At 50.4% G+C, this 19,690-nt stretch overlaps 1 protein-coding gene across 2 annotated transcripts in view; it reads left to right on the top strand.

The window, feature by feature from the left end:
* LOC144723598 (nesprin-1-like) overlaps window positions 1–19,690 on the top strand; it is a 50,184-nt gene that overhangs the window by 6,823 nt on the left and 23,671 nt on the right. For both annotated transcript variants that reach the window (XM_078602461.1, XM_078602460.1), the window contains exons 9-11: window positions 962–1,120; window positions 1,884–2,050; window positions 18,959–19,121. In XM_078602461.1, the coding sequence (XP_078458587.1) occupies window positions 962–1,120; window positions 1,884–2,050; window positions 18,959–19,121 (489 nt within the window). The remainder of the gene's footprint in view (window positions 1–961; window positions 1,121–1,883; window positions 2,051–18,958; window positions 19,122–19,690) is intronic.

The following is a 19,690-nucleotide window of genomic DNA, read 5'->3' as shown; positions in this document are numbered from 1 at the left end:
TGACGTTAGGCGTCGTGTCCAACGTTTTGTTCCACGTTCTGGGAGCTTCCTATTCGGTTGAAGAGGAAGTTTTTGGCCGACCAAGCAAATGCTTAGTGCCCCTAGCAGCTCAAGGAGGGCATCAGCTCAAATTCGAATTATACTGTAAACATAACCAGCCAATCTAAACATCTAATTAGTCCCTTTCATCCCTATCATATCTGCATTTATTTTCTCTTATCTCACTAAATCTTCGTCTACAATTCTCGCGTAACATTACACCTCTATCTCTCGTCTACATCTGTTTCTCTCATCTTGCGCAGAGTGTTTTTGCCGATGGCACACAGCCAGGTGGCTCAGCGGCAGAGCGCGCGTCTGACTATCGGTAATCCTATTTGGGGGTTGACTCGGCCCATCATCCCGCGTCAACGTCAGTACGTCGAGCATCTTTCGCACCGTACATGGCCAACCGCGCTCATCGGAGGTGCGGGGGAAGAACAACAAAGATAAAACGAGTCCCACTTCGTGGGAAATTCATCATCGGTTTTTTTAGAAATAGTCTCGCCCCTGCCACAGGAATGGGAAGATTTCCACCACTGGGTCATCTTTGTAAATAGGAAATGAGTCCTCATTTGAGCAAAATAATTACGTTGAGTGCCCCCGAGAGGTGACCACCAAACAAAGAACCCCTGTATAGCCTTTAACAGACTGTTGGGGCAAGTGCTGTTAGCGAGCACTTGCCCCAACAGGCCGGAACGGTACATGAGGGGGTGGGTGGGTGGCCATCACCACGCCCGACCCCCTTTGTCTCCCTTGTGACAATGTTTACACACCGCACCAGGTACTCATTTGAGGCTGAGTCGACCTAGGGGAGGCCCAGGACCGGTTCAGATAATCGTCACTGGTGTTGGCCGTGAGCGGGAATCGAACTCGTGTCGCTCGTGACAACTCTGCGCACGTGTATGCCCGCCGGGGCGTGCAGGTGAGCCGGCTGTCGCGCTGCGCGTCGGAGCGGCACGAGGAGTGGGAGACGTTCGCGAGGCGCGACTCGCGGCTCTGCGAGTGGCTCGTGCGCCTGGAGCAGGCGGTGTCGCGCGGAGGCGAGGGCAGCCTGGAGGAGACGCTGGGCTGGCTCGAGAAGGTGAGGCCTCCGGACGTGGGCCTCCCTACGCCCTGCGGGTCTGAGCAGGGGGGCTCATTTTGACCACACTTCACCACGCTGGTCAGCGTGAGTTTGTGCCGGCCGGGATGTAGATTAACGGTGTAACGGTGGATGTTTCTGCTGTGCACAGCATACGGCCCCACAGCCTGTAACACCTGTTGTACATGGTGGTCGTCCATAGAAGCACTCTCCTGGCTCAACCCAGCCTTGCTTTAGATATTTGACGAGATCGGTCCCATTCCTACAGGGGAACCTGTCTCTTCATGAGGGCCCTATGGGACTTCCACCTATCTTGAGCAGGAAACACATCAGCACTCAGCTCGGTCACGTATTGAATTAGCAGTGCTGAAGCCGACACGTAGCTAATAGCCACACAATGCAATACTTAAGTCTCGTTCGTATCGAATCGTCTTTATGAGAGTTATCGTGCCCCCTCCCTCTTGTTACAAGCAGAGAGAGTTAATACCTTCAACCTGAGATGGAAAGCATTAATAATGGAAAGCATTAATAACAATATCAAACAATATCCTTGGGGATGTTTGGAAAATTTTTATTACATTCAAAAGTTATAGAGTGGAACACAGACAGACGGATGGACGGGCGGACAGATTTAATGCATCGGCACTTTCACCCTTAACATGGAAGCGTTAAACGTGACAATCTGCAGAATCTGCAGAGCCGTGATCTGCCGGTGCTGATGCTGCTGCTGCCGCCGCGCGTTTTGCCGTGCGCTCCGCGCTAGGAGTGCAAGGACGAGGTGGAGGCGGCGGGCGACTGCTGGGCCCGGCTCCAGGCGTTCGGCAACCAGCTGGTGGCGGCGAGCGGAGCGACGCGTGCCGCCGAGATCAGGGACAGGCTCGGACGCACGGAGGACCGCTGGAACCACCTGCACTACTTCTGGGCCACCAGGTGAGACGGGCAAGCGAGCGCGCGCGACAGTTGCCACCTGCCCTGGTTTTTCCCAGGATCGTACTCGCATCGTGGTGTCAGTAGCTGTCGTGGGGGAATATTTCGTGAGTCTTCACATCCGTCACAGCCGGTCCTGGCTCTTGTCGGGACTCGGCGATGCCCTCCTGTGGTCGGGGCCGGTATTTCACGCTTTGCGGGCAGGATGTCTGGGTCTCTGGGGTGTCTCTGCTGCCATCTTGTGGCAGCTTCTGAAAAAGAGAAAACAGACAAAGGAGCGGGGTTATGCCCCCTCCCGTTCATTCTGCAAATTGTTTTTTTTTGTGAATCACAGCAAGCAGCACTTCACTAACCTGCATTGAGCATCGTGGTAAAGTATGGTCAAACACCTCCCATGAAGGACACGGCGTGGAAAGGCACGCCATCATCCAGCAGTGGATTGACAAAGGGATAACAAACGTCATCGGTAATGCGTAGCACGCGGTCAGTGACCCACTCGGCGAGTAACCGGTGAACAAAGTCACGTGGCCTGCAGTGCAAAACCAGCGTGTGGCGTCGGTGAGGACCGTACAGCCACGTGGTTTGGCAGCACCGCAGCAGCAGTGGCTTCTTGCACGCGCGTGCAGCTCCGTGGCGACAGCGATGGCGGTGGTGGCGAGCGGTCGTCCCCACGCGCCGCCGCGCCGTCTCCCGGCGCGTCGACCCGCCCTCCATCCCCGGCGTTGACGCCGATTGTTCGGCCGCGGAGAGGGGAAAACGAGGCCGTGCCGGCTGCGTTGCTCGAACCGACGACGGCGGCGCCGCGCGAGACGTCGCGACGCATCGGCCCTCGTTTAAGCCGCGTGCGGTGACGTGCGGAGGCCCGGGCTGATCAGGCTCAGCCGTGATGAACGGAATGGGGCGGAGGGGGGAAACGGTCGTCAGATTAGCGTTGGTTGGCTTTGTGAGGGGAAGGGCATCGCATTACCTTCGTCCGTTTGTTTTCCTTGATTGTGAGCCGTGGATCCATGCTCGCGTCATGTTTCCAATCGGGGTTACGAAGAGCACACAGAGATGACACGTCGACACCTTTAGTCAATGAGGTGTTAGCAAGGCACGTGTTGCATGTGTATCAGTGTGTTCTGCGTTAGCAAGGCATGTGTTTTATATTGCGTGTCGGTGATTTTTTTTCGCCACAATAAGGCTCTGAAGTTCCTCCCCATATTAAACATCCTGCATGGTATCAATGCTGCAGCCTGCACCCTTCTGTAAGATGCTGTGGTTGAGAACCATTGATTGTGCGTTGCATTTCTTGTAACATATCACCCATAGAAGGTACATTTCTCGTCTTGCATGAAAATGTTGTTTTTAACAGTCTCTGACAATTGCACTCTTTCTCATCTCTCGTCAGCGTTGGCATTGCCTTCGAGTGTTTGTGTTGCTGTGCCAAATGGAGCAGCCGCCCCTTGAAAGCGTGCATCCTTGTTTACACTCAGCACAGAACTCCGTAGCAGAATGTCCTTCAGTTCAAACGTCCGTGGCTGATTTAATGGGAAGCACCGGAGAAAATCAGAGCACTTTAAACGTGAATCGGGCATTTAATGAACTTTTCAGCTTCGGCGCTGAAAAAAAAAGCCGCTCGGATTGCGCAGAGTAAGCGGAGCAAGGTTCTTTTTTAAACTGATTGGTTTTTACAGCTCAGCTCATTACCGCACTAAATTTAGCCGAGCCAGTGTGAACGGCGCTCAAGGCACCAGTCGGGTCAAGGGGGACTGGCGCCCGTCGGAATAAAAGTCCTTCTCACGCCAGCTCTCGTCCCCGCTTCTGCGGCAGCAGTGTCCGCTGGCCCCCCCATCGACTCGCCGTTGCTATGCAGAGGCACGAAATGCCTCGAACGCAAAGCAGCCAGCCTCCACAAGTGCTCTTGACCGGCAACATCTGCTCAAGGGTTTGCCCACAGGCCCTTGAAAGGAGTAGAAAACTGAAAAAGGCCACCCATGAGTAATGCACTACTGACCAACATTTTTCACCAAACGTTGAAATAAAATAAAACGAACTAAAAAGGCCAAAAGCGGTGCAGCCCTGTGATGGCTTGTTCACACAACTGCTGGTGGACGGGCGTGCAGAGCCCCCCGAGAGGGGGTTTGGCCTATTCTTCAACACTGTCCAGACATCTTGGAAGATGTGAGAGCACCCACACTTCACTCCACCACATACAATCTTGGAGTGGGGGGACATTTGAACCATTTCTACAGCTACCTTGCCGGGAGACGAAATTGAACGGGCGATCTCTGGACTGCAAGTCCAGCGTGCTGACCCTTGCACCGTGTTAGCAACCCACACACGGAGAGCATTAGTCGAGAAATAATGATTGTAGCAGGGAGGGTGGATGTAAAGCAGAAAAGAGGATGGCAAAAACTGAGAGTGGCTGATAACATCGGGACACCGTCACAACTCAAGACGGGAGCGTCAAGGGCAGCATAAGATCAGACGATCGCTGTCGACCTCTCACAGAGCGTTACTCACGGGTCCCAGAGGGACGACAAGAGGAGTTAACCCCCAACGGGGTTCTTAGCTCACATCGCCCAGACTTGAGGTATCCGTCTCAAACCGCTGTGCCGCTCAAGATGAGCATCGGGACCTTTGTGAGGTCGGTTGCATCGGTCTGGTTGGCGGTTGTTTTGTGGGTGTGGTTGGTGGTTGGTGTGTGGATGTGGTTGTTTTGTGGGTGTGGTTGGTGGTTGTTTTGTGGGTGTGGTTGGCGGTTGTTTTGTGGTTGGTGGTTGGTTTGTGGGTGTGGTTGATGGTTGGTTTGTGGGTGTGGTTGGTGGTTGGTGTGGTTGGTGGTTGGTGTGTGGGTGTGGTTGGTGTGTGGGTGTGGTTGATTTGTGAGTATGTGGGTATGTAGGTGTGGTTGATTTGTGAGTGTGTGGTTGGTGGTTGGGGTGTGGGTGCAGTTGGTGTGTAGGTGTAGTTTGTCGGTGCAGTTGGCTTGGCTGCCCTCTCTTGGATGCTACTCCGCAATGGTGGCGAGGGCTCTGCTCCCCAGCCAGCAGCGTGAGCTCTCCCCATGGCCCCCATGGAGCATTGCCACGCCGGAGCTCTTGACGCCTCTCGTCGATCGGCACCTGCCGCCCGGCTGTCAATCGGCATGGACTTGCGCGACGGCGCTCGCCGCGTTCCACGCAGGCGGGCGCCTCTCGCGTTCGTGGGGCCCCGGAGGGAACGTGCGAAGGGCCTTCAGCTGCAACGCACGCACGAGCACAGAGCCAACAACATAAGTCCCCTGCTTACGCTGAGTCGCACGACGCTGTAGCCGGTGGGGTGACGATATCCTCCGTGTTGGTGGAGGGAGCTCTTTCACAACATTCGATGTGGGTTATCAGTGACCTACTTTCTGTTTTTGGGCTCGCAGGCACCTCGATGCCCTGCAAGGACTAAGGTAGTCTGTGTAGCCTGTTGATAGCCTGTTGGGGTTTAACCTTTGCTTAATGAAACTGTGTTCACGCTTACCTATTACAAATGTGATGGTGCTGTTTGTTACTGGCCGCTTGATGTTTTGGGCCTTTGCGACTCTGCTCCGCAGCTGCAATGGGCAGCTGGTAAGGTCAGCATGGCACAGGATAGCGTCGTGTGGCCAGCACCAGGCCCAACAGACCTCCTCTCCCCAGTTCTGATGTTTACACGCCACACAAGGTGCTCATTTAAGGCTGAGTCGACATGGCGGAGCCACTTGACAGGTTAAGATCCTACCGGCCACAGATTTTTGCCATGTTCGGTGATTGAACCTAGATCACCAGGCCTGAAGCGCAGTACGCTAAGCATTATACCACCGCTGGCCTTCAAGTTGGTTTTTCGCACACGTGGCCTGGACTTTTGCAGCTGTTTTAGACTAATTTCAGGGTGCTGATTCCAAATCTGATCTCAGATTTGCTCTATCACATCTCATTTTTATGCTATCGGCATACCCCATTTTCATTGATTTTACCCGAAATTAACTCTGTCACTTATGATTGCAAGTTGTTGCGAGTCAGTGACTGCTTTAGTGTTAAAATATGGGTGCTGTATTTGTAGGATAGTGTGTTTATAATATCATTTTATGTAGATATCCACATTTATTGAACATTTTTCTTCTGCAGTTTTTATTGAAAATGCAATATTTGATATCTCAAAAACCTGATGTGATAAGACAAAAACTGATGCCAGATTTGGAATCAGCACCCCAAAATTACCTTAAAACCGTTGGAATACCTTATGCCAGAAAAAGTGTGTTGACCAGTGATACAGTAGAACCTCTGGTCACGACCATAATTCGTTCCATAACTTTGGTCGCAACCCGATTTGGTCGTGACTCGAACCTAATTTCCCCATTGGATTGTATGTAAATACGATTAATCCGTTCCAGACTCCTACGAACTGTATATAAAGTGTTTTTTAAAACATTTTAAGCACAAAAATAGTTACTTATGCCATATAATTCACAGTGTAATAGTAAACTAAATGTAAAAACATTGAATAACACTGAGAAAACCTTGAACAACAGACAACTAACATTGCCGCGTAAAGGTTTAGAATCGTTGAACAAGATGATTGTTTCGTCTGCGACATCAGTCGGTCGATTCTGAGAGAGAGAGAATATTCGTATGAGCAATTCATGTTTCTATTGAAAAGTAAGTTAATAGTAATATTTGGGTACAGTATTGTTTTTGGAAGCATTCACCGTAATATCGTATGAACGTTTACTTCACCGCATCATCGTATGAATGATGCGAGAAGAGATTAACGGGTTTTAATGTTAGCGATTTACGTACTCAGCGCTTTCTCTCTCTAAATTACGGCTTGAATGAGGGGGGAGGGGTATGACTACACTCACAAAATTAATATCTTACTAGGAATTTTATATAACAAAAGTTATATATATATATAACTGTTACGCTTTGTGTTGTTTGTTGTAAACAAACAACAGGAAATTTGGCGTTTACAAAAAAAATGGCGCGGAAGGGGAAATCGGCCGCGGCCGTGTTTGATCGTCACCCGAGTTTGTGTTCGTGACCAGATTCAAAAATTTTGTGAATTTTTTTGGTCGTAACCTGATTTGGTCGTAGTCAGATGCGTTCGTGACCAGAGGTTCTACTATATATCTGAACCGGTCCCACCTGTGCTCGCTCCCCTTCACCAACCCGCACTGACAACCCACACGACCTGAAAAGCATTGGGATAAACTCCCGTGTATAACGAGCAGATCTGGATCAACGACTAACGACCCTTGCCCTCATCCTCCCCGTCCGCTTCACGCGACCAGACTCTTCTTCCTCCCCCGCCCCGTGAGTTGTGTCTGTGGCTCTGAGTAGGGTGAGTCTGCTGTAGCGTGTGTTGAGTTTGTTGTCCTTCCGCCGCACCTCCGATTAGCACGGTTGGCTACGTACGGTGCGGAAGAAGTTCAACATACATAAGAGACAGATAATTACAAGAGAGACAGTCCAAGCGCAATTTTATTTTATTTTATAATCTCATTGTGGACCCTGGTTTGGGACGATTCCTCAATCCGCTGGTGGGTGGAATTGGTGCAACCCTTCATAATTACTGTACGCCACAGTGGCAGCTTCGCCGCTCATTAATTTGAAAAGACGTTCCTCGGCCAAGTACTGACCCCCGCGTTATTCTGAGCGACCTCTTTGTTAACCCAACAAAAAAAACGACCCTCGGCAGCAAGCACAAGCCTCTCCGCTGTGCGCGTCGCGATGCTGCGTCACGTCCTATTAATTTTACCGCATGCCAGATTTCTTTGATATGTCGTCGTCGTTGATGTGGTGGGGTTTTTTTTATTCGCTGTCCCGCCGTGAATGTCAGAGCCGCACGGTTTCCCAGCCAGGGACCATCGCTGAGCCTCCCCACGCCAGCTGAGGGAACCCTGAGAATCGCGAGAGACCTACTTTACGCCTCACTGCTATTTAATTGCCCAACCGTTGAGTCTCCCACGTTAATCCTTTTACATTTTCATCGGCCGTGCCACTGAATTAAAGCCAAACGTGGAGAGACATATTTCTGTGAATACACACGACGTGCGTATATCGTTTTGTCTCGTCTATGTAGCAAATTCAAACTTGGCAAGGCTGTCAAATTTGATGTGAAGTGAATAAAGCTTCCAAATCAATAATTGAGCCGAGCTCTTCCGCGCGTGGGAACGATTTACATTTGAATTTCGCTGGCCTGTGTGGAGCCGCCAAGGGTATCCACGAAGCCTACTGAGGGTACACATCATATGCCTTAATCCCCTCGTAAATAAACTTATGAAGTGTGGGGGGTGTCATACGCCTTCCCCTCCCTTTCCACACTAATCCCACACTACTCTTTGTTTTTTTCGGTAAAGTCACGTAGGTAAAAATTTAAATAAATTGAATCACGACGTTTCGGAGGCAACACAAGCTTCCATCTTCAGGTGGAACCGTCACAGCAAAATTACTGCATCACTTGATACAGCAAAATTGCTGTATCACTTGACACAGCAAAATTACTGTATCACTTGCTGTGACGGTTCCACCTGAAGACGGAAGCTTGTGTTGCCTCCGAAACGTCGTGATTTAATTTATTTAAATTTTTTACCTACGTGACTTTACCGAAAAAACTAAAGAGTATGAATCCTTGCAGTCACGAAAACTTCAAATCTACAATTAATCCCACACTCACACTAGGGGCTTAATTTCTCACTCGATTCTCCGGAACGCTTCTAGGCTGGCTTGGAGTAGGGATGATCGGCATAAGGCACTACGACGAGAGTACAATCATAAAATCAACAATCCTACATCCTTTTGATTTAAAGCTTTCGTGACTGTAGGGATTCATATTCTTGTTTTTTTCGGTAAAGTCACGTAGAAGTGAAATAATAGTACATTTTTATTATTATTTTATTATTTCCCTTCTACGTGACTTTACCGAAAGAACCAAGAATATGAATCCTACATCCACCGAATCACACGAACGCGTTAGAACAAAATAAGGCGAGAGGGATGTGTCGAGCCCAAAGTAAGCCTTGGAACACCCACGGCATACCGCTTACAGACCCACCACAACATCCAGTTTCCATTCTCTCCTTGACGTTTTATCACCAATTGACAAGTGGATTGGGAGGGGGGGTGTCCGATGTAAGTTTGTTCGGGAGATCAAGGGTGGCACAGTCGGGTTTTTTACAATCGGGTTTAATTGTCTTTTTATATTAAACCCGATCATCTGAGATTGGGAGAAATCCGGTTTAATTGGTTCTAATTGCAGAACCGCACTTCTCAACGATGGGCTTCATCCATTCCAAGCTCAGGAACTCACTGGCACCCACGATTGTGGAGGAGAAACTCGTGTTCATCACGACCAACCTGCCCGCATTCTACGCTAGCAGCACCAACGAGGAAGCAGCCTAAGCCGATCAGAGTTTCGTATTCATTAAACCAGGTTTTAACTCCCCGAAATCGGGTTTAATTGTATTAAATAAAAAACCCGATGCCTGCCGCTGGAAAAAAAAATCGGTTTTTCATCCATGCGAGAGGTCAGCGGCTCGCGTCTGCACAAGACGACCCACACCACGACCCCACGTGCCACACAGGAGAGGGCCTTGGGACCCGAGACCGACGGATGAGTGGCGCTGCCAGGTAGCCGGCCCCCTCACTTGGTAACAACAACAACAACCACCAACTCGCCAGCCAAGCCAAGCCGCTTAGTGGCTTTGTGACGTGGTAATGTGGTCGCGTCGTGGTGCAAAAGTGGGGGTGATGCCGGATCTGAGTGCGTGTGGGTGGGTGGGGGTGTGCTAGACGAGGGTTAGAGAGAGTGTGAGTGTGTGTGTGGGGGGGGGGTAGAGGAGGAGGAGGCGTGTGTGGGAAGTAAGAACACGTCTGTCCGAGTTCAAATCCGCTTGGCGAAGCCGGGCAGCCGTGCGTGAAACGGTATATATTGTCAACGTAACCTCCTCGTCATCCTCCTCCTCGTTCGTTGCTTTTAATTGGTACATGTTTCGTGTGTTTGAGAGTGAAGTTGCGATTTAATTGGCGATTAGATTCCAGTGGATTGCTGTTGCTGCTGCTGTTGTTGTTGTAGTTGTTGTTGTAGTTCGTGGTCGTTATTTTGGCGTTGAGGGCGACAGTAGCGGCCGCTCGCGATCCGCGCGGCGTCCCCACCACCACCCGCGTCTCGCTCGCAGAGTTTGTGGGTGGGTGGCGGAGTGTGTGTGGGTGGTGTGTGTGTGGGTGTTGGGGTGTGTGTGGTGTGTTTGTGTGGGTTGCGGAGTGTGTGTAGCGGTGTGGGTGGCGGGAGGTGTGTGGGTGGTGTGTGAGTGGGTGGCGGGGTGTGTGGGTGTGTAGGTGTGGTGTGTGTATAGCGGGGGTGTCTGGGTGGGATGTGTGTAGCGGTGTGTGTGTGTAGCGGTGTAGGTGTGTGTGTGTAGATGTGTGTGTAGCGGTGTGGATGGTGTGTAGGTGTGTGTGTAGCGGTGTAGGTGTGAAGAGGGTGTGTGTGTAGAGGTGTGTGTGTAGCGGTGTAGGTGTGTGTAGCGGTGTAAGTGTGTGTAGAGGTGTGTGTGTAGCGGTGTAGGTGTGTGTGTGGGGTGTGTGGGTGGCGGGGTGTGTATGTGTGGTGTGTGTAGGTGTATGTGTGTAGCGGTGTAGGTGTGTGTGTAGAGGTGTGTGTAGCGGTGTAGGTGTGTGTGTAGAGGTGTGTGATGGGTCTTGTGCGAGTTCTCCCTGCGCGGCGAGCGTGGCGAGGCGGCGGCCATGGGGAGCAGGAGGTGCCCCCCCCCCACCCCGTCGCACTGTACGTGTGCTGGCAGAACCTCGTCCCTGCTCCCCACCACCTCCTCACCCACCTCCTCACCCACCACCTCCTCCACCTCCTCGTCCACATCCTCGTCCACCTCCTCCTCCTCCTCACCCACCTCGTCCACCACCTCACCCACCTCCTCACCCACCTCCACCTCGTCACCCACCACCTCACCCGCCACCTCCTCACCCTCCTCGTCCACATCCTCCACCTCGTCCACCTCCACCTCGTCCACCACCTCCTCCACCTCCTCACCCTCCTCCACCTCCTCACCCACCACCACCTCCTCGTCCACATCCTCCACCTCTTCGTCCACCTCCGCGTCCTCCTCCGCCTCCTCACCCACCTCGTCCACCACCTCACCCACCTCACCCACCACCACCTCGTCACCCACCACCTCACCCACCACCTCCACCACCTCCTCACCCACCTCCACCTCGTCACCCACCTCCACCTCCTCACCCACCTCGTCACCCACCACCTCACCCACCACCTCACCCACCACCTCACCCACCACCACCTCCTCACCCACCACCTCGTCACCCACCACCACCTCGTCACCCACCACCTCCACCACCTCGTCACCCACCGCCACCTCGTCGACAACGTCTCCGCTCCCACCGTGGGACGCGCTGCCCCGGCAGAATCCTGCCCCGTGGATCTCGATCCGCATTCCGGTTACGTCTCTCCTTTAGTTCACTTCCCCCGCCCGCCCGCCTTTGTCTTTCTTCATCATGTCACTGTTATTGTTGTTGTTGTTCTCGTCATTGCTTTAACCTCCTAACGGATCGCGCCGTCACTGAGTTGTTGTTAGACGCTGGGTGCCGCTGCCATTCGCTCCCGTGTCGGATTCGCACGAGGAGGAGGCCCGTGGGATGCTGCTGCGGTGATGTTAGAGAGGCAGCTGCTGCTCCTATCCCATCACCACCATCATCACTATCATCCCATCACCATCATCACCACCACCATCACTACCATCACCATCATCACTATCACCACCACCATCATCACCATCATCATCACCACCACCATCATCATCACCACCATCATCACCATCATCATCACCACCACCACAACAATCATCGCCACCCAAGCAGCCTGCGTGTTGCTGCTGTCTCAGCCTCTTGCGTGCGTAAAGCACCGATTATTTAATGCTCAAGTCGTCTTCTTCTTGCAGTCATTATTTATCGTTCTGGGTGGAGGAGGAGTGGGCGTTGTAGCAGTGTGATCGCAGTGTATCCTGGTGTCGGTTCAAATATGCGTCCTGCTGGTGTGTTATTAGTACAGTGCGGTGTTTATGGAGGCCTTGGTGGTGTCTTGGTGGTGCAGTGGATTTGGTGCAGGGGCCTCTCTCAAGGCGCTGCCTGCGTCTTAATTACTCTGTGAAGCTGACCGGGGTGGGTGGAGGAGGAGATGATGGTAGTGGGAGAGTTGCTGCTACATCACTTATTCTCAAAAGCAATCTCCTCCTCCGTTACTTCCCCACCCTCCCCAAAAAAATATAAACTGCTCGGACGGGACCGCGGATCAAATGACTCGACTCGGTTTGTTGCGGGGAGAGTTGATGTGGATGGAGGGAAAGGGAGTTCGTGGGTGAGTGGGTGGGTGGCTTTTGGGGAGGGATGTGGCTGCCCCCGTGGTTTGATCTCACGGAGTGGGTGGGTTGGTGGGTGGGAGGATGGGCGGGCAGAGGAGTTGATGGGTGGGTGGGTTGGTGGGTGGGCGGGCAGATACGTTGGTGGGTGGATTAAAGGGTTGGTGGGTGGGTAGGCGGGCAGATGGGTTGGTGGGTGGGTTGAAGGGTTGGTGGGTGGGCGGGCAGATGAGTTGGTGGGTGGGTTGAAGGGTTGGTGGGTTGGTGGGTGGGTTGGTGGGTGGGTGGGTTAAAGGGTTGGTGGGTGGGTGGGTTAAAGGGTTGGTGGGTGGGTGGGTTAAAGGGTTGGTGGGTGGGTGGGTTAAAGGGTTGGTGGGTGGGTGGGTTAAAGGGTTGGTGGGTGGGTGGGTTAAAGGGTTGGTGGGTGGGTGGGTTAAAGGGTTGGTGGGTGGGTGGGTTAAAGGGTTGGTGGGTGGGTGGGTTAAAGGGTTGGTGGGTGGGTGGGTTAAAGGGTTGGTGGGTGGGTGGGTGGGTTAAAGGGTTGGTGGGTGGGTGGGTGGGTTAAAGGGTTGGTGGGTGGGTGGGCGGGCAGATGGGTTGGTGGGTGGGTTGAAGGGTTGATGGGTGGGCGGGCAGATGAGTTGGTGGGTTGGTTAGTGGGTGGGTTGGTGGATGGGCGGGCAGATGGGTTGGTGGATGGGCGGGCAGATGAGTTGGTGGGTGGATGGGCGGGCAGATGAGTTGGTGGGTGGGTGAGCGGGTTTGTGTGGGGGGCTGGGTCGTGTTTGGTTTGCTCGGGGGGGGGTCGGAAGAACGGACTCGTCCAGGGAGGGAGTGGGTGTTTGTGTGCGTGTGTAAAACAAAAGGCACACATGGAGGAGGGAAAGGCCGTGTGACACACACGCACAGAGAGAGAGGTAGACGAAAGAGATGGACGAGGATGGCGTGGGGCTGATGTGGCACGGCACGGACATGGAGTTCGCTAACTTTGAGCTGGGACGTTTCACGACCGCCTTTCGATCTCCCACCACGAGTCCGTGAGTTCGTCCTCCCGAGACGCTACTCCCACCCCGTGTGTGTGTGTGATGGAAATCTAGCAGCAGCAGCGGCCTCTGTAGAAGTGGAATGTTTGTTGGGCAAGTGAGGGAGGCATGGCTTTTCCCCGCTGCCTTTTGTTCGGAATGTTGTGACGGTCCCCGGCCTAAATGTATTTATAGCAAAGCTTGAAGCGGGCTTTCGTTGTCGTTTTCCTACACGTCTTAATCGGTTTTGGTTTGCGTTCCATCCCAAGCTGTTCAGTGCTGTATGATGCCTTTGCACAAGCAGATGTTGTTTGGGTGGCTTTTACAGTCATCTCCCGTGTGCATAGTGCAGCACCTCGACTCAAAGAGCGATGCAAACACAAGCTCGCGGTTGCTGTTTTACTGCTTGCTGCACGCCGTCGTCTTTAACAACCAGGGTCATTTCAGGTGGTGCCCCATTCATGCTGCAGACATGAATCACGTGCAGTATTTTTCATCTGTACGCCTGCTTTCATATTTTTTGTAGCTTGTGATTATCGCTGCTGTGTACGTTCTTGCCTTGTGCATTGCATAACATTGGGGTTCTCCACGCTTGTCTTATCCGTGGGTAATTGTACTACATTGACACCAACAGCATTGTTTGCATAAATTGCATTGCTAATGACACAATTACACAATTATAATTGAGCCCGGGTGTTTGTGATGCGTTGTTTGAATGGCAGGCCAGGGCTAAAGAGGGAAAGCTCTCCTAGGTTCACAATTAGGTTTAGTGGCACGTAAAGAGAACGGTGCCAATTCGTTACTAGTGCAGCACACCAGTGTGTCGGAGAGCAAATCCACAACATTTACAATCTGCACTAAGATTGTAAATGTCGGAGAGCAAATCCACAACATTTACAATTTGCACCAAGATAGTGAATGCCGGAGAGCAAATCTACAACATTTACAATCTGCACTAAGATTGTAAATGTTGGAGAGCAAATCCACAACATGTGCAATCTGCACGTGACAAACCTTACTAATTGGCTGTGTCGTGTGGTGGCGGGTTTAACGACACATTTATATTTACGCGATCTAGCTAAAAAAAACCCTCAATGATGCCTCCACAAACTCGGCCCAACACAGCCGAGCCGGTTTCTGACAAAAGCCGATGGCGTGGACCTTTTGAGAATTTCTGTTTTTAACTCGTTCCTAATCTGCTAAGTGATCAGTAAATAAAAGGCTTATTGAGCAGTGGTGTTTATTTTAACTGAACAAACGAGAAGATGCCCGGGCTCTCGTCTGCGATGGCTTGGGGCATCATTTGTAACCTATGAAGGCTGAGAGCAAAGGTCCTCTTACACCCAATCGTAACCTTGTAACACGATTTATGTTCCTGGGTAGTGTTATTTCTAATTGCTTATGCCTGAAAATTATAGAAAATGGCTAATATTACCCCACAAACTTTGCTTTTGTGACCAAGACTTTATGTGGAGGAATGACACAAATGCACACCACGTTTTCTCATTAATTATGGGTACATTTCAAAACATCACTGTCCTGGTCGCAAAAGCAAAGTTTGTGGGGAATAATAGCCATTTTCTGTACTTTTGAGGCATAAGCAATTAGGAAATAACACTTACTACCCTGGAACAAAATAAATAAATTTGTTCCACAGTGTTATTAATGGAGTGGATGATTAACTTTGCTTTTGTGTCGTGGTCACAAGCAAAGTTTGTGGGGAATAATAGCCATTTTCTGTAATTTTTGAGGCATAAGCAATTGGAAAATAGGATTTACTACCCAGGAACAAAAAAAATATGTTTTTGTTACACAGTATAACCATCATTCATTGGGCTCTTGTAGCATGCGAATTAGTTTGAGCTCTTTCTCTCTTTATCTATTCTTGTTTGTGCGTCGATGCGTTTGCAACTGGGCTTTGATGCTGTTGTTTCATATCCTCCACGTTGCTCCACGGATTGGCGCACTTGCTCCAACTATGCTTAACGCTGTTGCTATACATTGAAAACTCATTCCTTTATCCACTGCAGTTTGTGCTCAGTGTTGTTGTTGCACCCCCACACGTGCATACATGGCAATAATGATGAGTGTACAGTGCAGTACTGCACGTGAGATTTTTCACTGAAATTTACATATCTGTATTTATTTTTTATAAAAGTGTACCAGTATGTCGTATTACCTTGCTCTGTTGAAGTGACTTGACCTTTTGAAAAGTAAACCTCACCGACCTTCCACTCCGTTTCACTGTAGAAACATTGCTGTTCAAATGTTGTTAGGAGTTGTGTTGATTGATGGGTTGTAAATTGATGGTGGCGTTCACATAGACTTCGTAAATGTAACTGTCGTAAACCGGATGTAATGTTTCCCAAACTTGAAATCATAGTTCTTTCCTGATATTTAAATATACATTAATTCAATACTCAATTGAATGTTTCACAAATGTAAAAAGTATGGGCGGAGTAACTAACGCACACTTGCTCCATTATAATAATAATTCAAATGTATAATGCGCATTCCATCTTAGTATCCACAATGTGCAATTCATGGAAAGCAGGAAACAAAAACAGAACCAGGGCCAACCGACCAAGCTAGAGAGAGAATGCCACTTTAAAGAGATGGGTTTTTAAAGCAGGCTTAAATATATCTACCGACTCCGATTGCCTGATTTCAAGTGGGCAAGGCGTTCCAACATAACTTGGGTGCCACGCTAACAAAAGCCCGATCACCAAAAGAGCACAACCTCGACCCTGGGAGTGCTGAGCAGTTGGAGATGCGAAGATCTTAAGGACCTTGATGGAATATATAAATGTATTAGTTCCTGAAAGCAATGTGGGCTGAGCCATTTTAAAGCCTGTTAGGTTAATAGCAGTATCTTAAAATCCACTCGGAATTTGACGGGTAGCCAAGGAAGGGATAAGAGGCCCGGTGTAATGTGCTCACGCAGTGGTGTACGTGGTGTAAGCACTCTAGCAAGCTGCATTCTGAACAAGCTGGAGTCTGCCCATTACTTTGCTCAATATCCCAACCAGTGATAGTCGAGTCGGGATAACACAAAAGCATGGACCAGTCTCTCCAAGTCAGCAGGTGACAGGAAGTGATGCGTTATGGCAAGGTTTAGTCGGTGGAAATATGACATTTTAACCACCTTAGATATATGTGCCTCAAAGGATAATGACTGGTGAAACTGAACCCCGAGGTTTCTCACCTCCTGTGAATGAGATGACGCTCTCTGTGATCTCCATTCTGAGTACCTCTTCCGTGGGGTGTTGAATAGTTGCACAACTCCATGACTCTGAACGGACATTGCAGACAATTTCGAGATGTGGGTTTCTCATGAGTTTTGATTGGATTACACATCGGGCAAAGTGTATGCCGTTCAGGGTGTGTGGCGCATTTCTTGATAAGGGAGAAATGCTCGCAAAATGCTATCTGGTGACAACTGCCTTGACATGCACACTGGGATGTGAGGGCGTATTCGGTTTTGTGTACACGTGTCAAGCAATTGACACGCTCCATAAATAAGCCCCACATTGTATTCCAAAGTGGCACGTAACATTATTGGGCTTTGTCAGCAAAGGGGGCAGTACAGCAACCTCTATTGTAACTGTACTGTGCTCTCCGCCTTAACCAAACCCATTCTAACCAGTGTGGTGAAGTATGATCATCTAATCTTGACAACTCGTACCATATGGGAAGACCCTCGCTCTAGCAGTGGATTGACAAAAGGGCTGTACAGTTACACATGTATTATTAGGGTGATTTAAAAGATTTTCACACAAGTTGCTTAAGTTCCGGATTGGCCCAGCGGGGTGGGGGATCTATGCGATTTAGGCTTCGACAACAGCTGGCGTGACTGGGGGACGGTGGACACTGAAGGCATTCCCAGTAGAGCAATCGTTAAAGACGCCACCAAGGTGCCGGCCGTAAATCCTCGTGATGGCTGTGCGCTATTAAACGGACCACACGCGTAAATGTTGTTGTGCTGCCAACGCCTTTAAAGTGGAAATCGTCAAACGCGCTTTAAAAAAAGTCACAAGTTCTCACGAGATGGACCGTCTCTGTCAAAAAAAAAATCACTGCACAATGTAACTAGTATTAAACATAAACTAATTGGAAAAGGTACAGCCCAGCAATTCCTCACTCCACTCCACTGCTGGTGGAAGTGCCGTTGCTACAGTGCTAGAAATACCTCCTCTGGAGAGGGCGTTTTTGGTCTACTCTTACACACTGACCAGACATCTTGGAAGAACATTAGCTGATACCGGAGCCTAAAAACATGCCTGGGATGCCTCCTAAATCTACGTAATGCCCTCGCCCCTGAAGTAACGAGATTTGCCAAGTAATGTTTTGCTCGGGAAACCCAAAAAGTCGCTGCCAAGCCGCTGAGTTGGCTAGCTAAAATGTTGGCAGGTTTATCGTTGGTCTGTGCAAGCTATTTTAGCTGCTGGGTACTATAGTTGTCCTCTTGTTCATGCATTCTTTTTGAGTGAAATTTTTTGTATGGGTGGACATGAGAATGTATCGTATGTATCGTATGTATACGTTTTCCTGCGCTATGCATTGTTGCACGTCGTCCAGTGACATGCCCTGGAGCCTTTGTGTGGGTGACAAAACCCGTGGCGTGGACAGTAACTTAATATCGCCTGCTCAGCGTGACTTGTATTTGTGCGTCTTTACGATGTAGCACAGTTGTCGCGGCCTCTGATTTAGTGAGACCACTGCACGGGTTGCATGTGTGAAGCTCTGTGCCTGAAATGGTTGCTGGGTTAAGAAGAAAAAAAAATGTCAACTTAAATAAACTTTTGTTAATTACTGTGTTTGTAATTGCAAGGGTGTGTGAAGTTTAATGTTCACAATTTACATGCACAGCCCTTTTCTATTCTATTCATATAGGATTTAAATAGCTCCCTTTTGCCAGCCCACTGCTGGAAGAGGGTCTCGCAGGTCATGGTGGATTTTACTGTGCTTCACCGCACTGGTCAGTGTGCGTTGTTGAAAGCGGGGAGCATATACATACGGTACAACAATGCATTATGGTGCACTGCCCTCTGCTGCCCACCATCCAGACACTGTCCAGGCTTATCCTAACTCGGCTTACGAAATCTGGATAATTGAATCCGTGAGTAGACCGTTTAATTATGGATTTACCAACCCACACTGTCCAGTACTCTTAGGCATTGCTTAATAACACACCCACAACCCACACGGCATGGGAGAGCCTTCATCAACAATGCACAGGATATATATTCTGTAAATATATTAGATGGGGGAGCGGTGCTGTCACAGTGGTTGGTGCACTCTGGAATTAAGTAACAAATTCACAAATGCATGGTGCCAGAAGATAACGTGTGAAATGCTGCTGGTTGAAAACAAAAACAAAACGGCTGGGGGTTGACACCGGCCGGTTCAGCGCAGCAAGCTTCGGTGACCTACAACGGGGAGCGCTAGAGTCACAACGTGGCGCGCTAGCGTCGGACCGCGTGTTGAGCGACGCGTGCCGTGCGCGGCGTGCAGGGTGCGCTGGCTCCAGGATGTGAGCGGCAACAAGCAGCATTTGGACAGTGCCATGGGCAGCCTGCGCTCCTGGCTCGCCTGCATGGAGGCCACGCTGGCGCAGCCCATCGTCTACCACGACTTCGAGGCGACCGAGATCCAGCTGAAGCTGGCGCAGCAGCAGGTACGTGCTCGGCAACGGGAGCCGGCGGCGATGGCACGGCTGACCTCTCGGCGCCGCACGTTCGTTCTCCTGCTCGGAGATTCGATCGCTCTTGCCGATTCGCAGCGAGCGCCGGCTATTACGCACAGTGTAACACAGTACAGCCACGCAGATGATTCTCATCATTGAAAATACGAGTTGGCAGCCCGTCATTTGGACGGGTGACGCGACGCTCGCGTGACCCTCACTTGACCCCCCTCGTCAGACATTAACTCGCCTAGCACCACTCACTAGCAACTCACCTGCCACTCACAATTCAGCTTGTCTAATACTCACCTGACCCTTTGCCCCTCATCAACTCACCTGACACAAGTCATCAACCATGTGTCCCTTCACCACTCTCCGTTGTGTGATTTTTTTAAATGGGGTTGCGGGGCTCACGTCACACGCCTGGCTATAATTTCAAATGGTTGAGCCTATTGGCAGCCCTGGAATCGTGAAGCCAACTTATCAAGTCAGCGGTCAACGTCTTAAAACAAATTGACTTGTATTATGAGCTTTCATTTCATTCCTCATTAAATCATAATGGT

The sequence above is a fragment of the Lampetra planeri genome, chromosome 18, assembly GCF_965212315.1.
Source record: "Lampetra planeri chromosome 18, kcLamPlan1.2.h2, whole genome shotgun sequence".
Lineage (NCBI taxonomy): Eukaryota > Metazoa > Chordata > Hyperoartia > Petromyzontiformes > Petromyzontidae > Lampetra > Lampetra planeri.
This window is presented reverse-complemented; position numbering and strand designations above follow the sequence as displayed.